General features: G+C 46.9%; 1 protein-coding gene across 1 annotated transcript; it reads right to left on the bottom strand.

Moving 5' to 3' along the window:
- Window positions 1–1,471: 1,471 nt before the first annotated feature.
- Window positions 1,472–2,719, bottom strand: LOC125533370 (probable calcium-binding protein CML11). Its single transcript, XM_048696974.1, has one exon. The coding sequence runs from the start codon at window positions 2,469–2,471 to the stop codon at window positions 1,890–1,892; it is 582 nt and encodes a 193-aa protein (XP_048552931.1). The 5' UTR covers window positions 2,472–2,719; the 3' UTR covers window positions 1,472–1,889.
- Window positions 2,720–4,097: the final 1,378 nt, after the last annotated feature.

The raw sequence follows: 4,097 nt of genomic DNA, 5'->3' as shown, positions 1-4,097 counted from the left end.
GGCGCAATTTTTTTTGTTTTTCACAGAATCAAATCAACTATCAACCAAATCACCCCAAAGGCTTTAGTTGACACAAACACTAATTTAAACACAAAAACACAACCATAATAGTAGCATAATTGTGTGCACACTCAAAAACAGAAAACAAAAAAGGAAAAGTAAAGATAACTATTGGGTTGCCTCCCAACAAGTGTTATTGTTTTACGCCCCTAACTAGACGTAAGGGATACTTTCAAGTGTTGTCATCCTTAGTTTTAAGAGATCTAGCAATCGCTATTTCACTCTCTTTGCCATTATCAATAATATGAACTAAACGATCAAGCTTGGTGCTAAGAGTTTTTATTTCTTTTAAAACACAAAGAGCATCAACCCTTTGTTTCAAAGTATCAAATCTCCTATTTTGTGACATCACACTGCCATTTATTTTAGAAGCAAGATTAAATATCTCTCCAAAGTTGGATTCCATACTATTTTTAGTTTATTTTATTATCTCAGTTTGTCGATTGCTTACTAGAATGGCAGGTTCAATAGTTTCTACTTTTGGTTGTCCAAATATGCTTTTCATCTTTTCATAGGTGTCAAAGGCATTATTCCAAGGAAATCATTTTCAAACATAGAATCCTTGTGTTCTCGATGCTCAATCAAACCCCTTTTTTTTATGAAATCTTCCTCTGGGCTCTTCTATCCGTCTTCCGAATCTTCTTCCAAGTCTTCCTTTAAAGTATCATATTTTTCTTTTGCGCTCTTCCCAGGGCTGTCATATTCTTCTTCTCAGCTCAACTGTGAATGGCCCAAACAGAATATAGTCGTGCAACAAAATAACATACAGCTCAACTTCTTCGGTTGTTATTATGTCCAAATTAGTTGGACACGAGAGACCATCCACCTTTAAAACAAGCATGATTGCAGCTACAGGGCATAAGAAATAGCGACCAGCAGACAGCTATCTGGCCAAATCATACTCGAGACACATTGAGCCTTTTCACTGGAATCTGGCCAGGCATCCCGACGGCTACAGCTGGTGGTGAAAGATAACCACGCATGATCCGTTCAACACGAGTGATCACAGGAATACTTCAACAGCTCACACAAAACCTAACCTAATAAAAAGGCAATGGCTGCCAGCCATGCGCTGAATTTGTTTTGTACTTCCTCCGTCCGCGAATAAGTGTACTTCTACATTTTGTTCTAAGTTTGATGTTTTAAAATTTGACCAATTCTATAGAAAATAGTAGTAGCATATATAACATCAAATTGGTACTACTTTAGTGTCATAAATGCTGTTATTTTTTCTTATGAAGTTGGTCAAAGTTTTAATACTTTGACGGACAAAAACTAGATGTACACTTATTTGCAGACGGATGAGGACGGCCGTCTCTTCGTCCTTGCCTCCTTGGACAACATGAGCAAAGAACAAAGTCACTCCCCGCAAAAAAAAAAAGAACAAAGTCACTGATAATGGACCCAACCATTCATGGACAAATTCTCCTTATCCTTAATAATGTCGAACACTTGATTTATGTGAGCATCAGATGACCATCTTGCGAGATTTAGGACGATCGATTGACGGGAGCAAATTAATCAGCAAACACAATGTGCATTTTGCATGGATAATTCATTCCTTGACCCCTAAAGTAATCTTGCCACTGTCATTCTGGGTTTGTTCAATCTGTTTGTTATTCATAACACACAACAGCTCATCTCACCAACACCTGCAGCCTAAAAATTATCTGATCACTGACCTCCCCGTCCCCGGACAAGAACACAAACGATCGAGAGAAGCACGGACACCAACAGAGCGCGATCAATGATGACGCGCGACATGGATCGAATCCGCACGGAGGTTGAAGGCGATGGATGGTCGGGCCTCTCTCAGGTCGACGGCTCGGTCAGGAGAAGACGTTGTCGAAGGCGGCGGCGGTGATGGCGCGGGAGAACTCACGGAAGTTGATCCGGCCGTCGCCGTCAGTGTCGGCCTCCTCGATCATTCCGGTGAGCTCCTTGGCGGTGAGCGCGTGGCCGAGCTTGGCCATGGAGTGCGCGAGCTCGGCGGCGGTGATGAAGCCGTTGCCGTCGCGGTCGAAGATCTCGAAGAGCCTGCGGAGCTGGTCCTCGGAGTAGGGGGAACGGTCGTCGAGGAGTTCGGGGGAGACGAGGGCGACGAACTCGGAGAACTCGACGAGGCCGTTGGAGTTGGTGTCGGCGCGGTGGATGAGGGCGTCGAGCTCGTCGGTGCTGGGCTTGAGGCCGAGGGAGCGGAGGAGGGAGCCCAGCTCCAGCTGCGTCAGGCTGCCGTCCTTGTTGCGGTCGAAGGACCGGAAGATCTGCCGCAACTCCGACAGCTGGTCCGCGTCGTCCTGCGTCTCGGGCTGCGCCTGCGCCTGCGCCTGCTGCTGCTGCTGCTGATTGGCGGTGGCGGTGGCGTCAGGGTCGTCTCCGGCGGCGGCGGTCGTCGCGGGTGCCTCGCTCATGGCGCACTGGAGCGATCGGGAGGCTGGGAGGAGGAAGAGGAAGAGGGGGCGGTCGAGAGCGTTGGAGGTTGTTGGGTCGGGAGAATTTTGGGTGGTGCGCGCGGAGAAGGCGGGGGACTGGCAACTACGAGGAAGTTGGCGCGCCGGAGAGGCGGATCGGGGAAGACGGACACGATTGTACTGGACCTCCCCTGATCAATTGATCATGGCGACGTGCTCCGCATAGTTGAAATGCACCGGGTATATATTACACCACGGCGAAGAAAGAGAAGCCGCAAAATGGTTGGTTCGAATTTATCTTGCCGCATTTACAAATCACCAATTATTGTATATATATCCGGACAAAGAAAAAATTTCATTTATATCTATATATATTCCTTCATTCAAGTATAAATATCAAGTATAAAAGGCACGAATTAAGTTTGATCCGATTTATAAAAAATGCAGTCAATATAAAATAGCAGCTTAAGTTTAATCCAAGCTATTTAATATATTCAATATAAAAAAGCATGAATTAAGTTTGATCCAATTTGTTATAGTATATTCAATATAAAATTCACTACTTAATTAAGTTTGATCTGAGCTATTTAATCTACTCAATATAAAAAAACGAATTATGAACCAACCTATTATAAAGTAACAAAGAAAATATCACCCATTCACTAATCTCCCGCCTCCCACTCCGAGTTTTTCCCCAGAACTCCTTTGCTCCAGTTTTTTATTTTATTTGCTGACCCCCTCCTCCCAGTTCATTCATTGAACCACAAGTGCGCATGTCTCCAAAGAAGGAAACTACCGTGACCTCTTGTCGTGGTGGGCACACGGTAGATGCCAAAGGGTGGCTAAAGAAAAGAGAAGGCTCGAGGGCACAGGTGGGCTCCAGAGGCAATGCCGGCATGAGCGAGCGAGGGACGCAAGACATATCCAGGTTCGGGACTCTCCGGAGAGATAACACCCCTAGTCCTGCCGAGTGTGGTTTATATGAACTAGTACAGAGTTGCTCCTAGAGCTGTTTGGATGAAGAAGGAAGACATGCCAAGGCTTAGGCTGCTCCCTCTCCTGTGTGTGTGGGCTACTGATCGTTTGCTTGACCCCCCCTGCATGGATGCCTCCTGGGGGGGTGGGGGGGGGTGGGGGGGGTTATAGGTCACCCCCCAGGGCTATAATGGTAAAGTTACATGGATGTGGGGCTGGGTTGTCAGCGTCCGGGAAGCTGGTGCTGGGACCCGCCGGGTGCCAGGGCTCGCTGGGTTCTTCGGGCGTGGGCCCCGTGTGCCAGAGGGCACTATTCTCCGTCTTGTCGATCATCACGGAGTGTCCGGGTCGACTCGGCTACAATGGCGCACCGCCTGGTCGCTGTCGGTTCTATATCCGACATATCTCGTAGTAAGGGTCCTAAGCTAGGCATCTTGGAGCGATGGTAACATGGACACGGGATTTTACCCAGGTTCAGACCCTCTTGATGGAGGTAAAACCCTACATCCTGCTTTTGATTGTATTCATATGGTGTGTAGTACAGAGTACACGTATCTACCACGAGATTGTTCTAATGAATATTAGATTGTCTATTGACTAGCCTGGCCTCGGTTTATATATGCACCGTAGGCCTAGGGTTTAGAGGAGTCC

The sequence above is a fragment of the Triticum urartu genome, chromosome 1, assembly GCF_003073215.2.
Source record: "Triticum urartu cultivar G1812 chromosome 1, Tu2.1, whole genome shotgun sequence".
Taxonomy (NCBI): domain Eukaryota; kingdom Viridiplantae; phylum Streptophyta; class Magnoliopsida; order Poales; family Poaceae; genus Triticum; species Triticum urartu.
The sequence above is the reverse complement of the archived record's forward strand: the minus strand, read 5'-3'. Positions and strand labels throughout refer to the sequence as shown.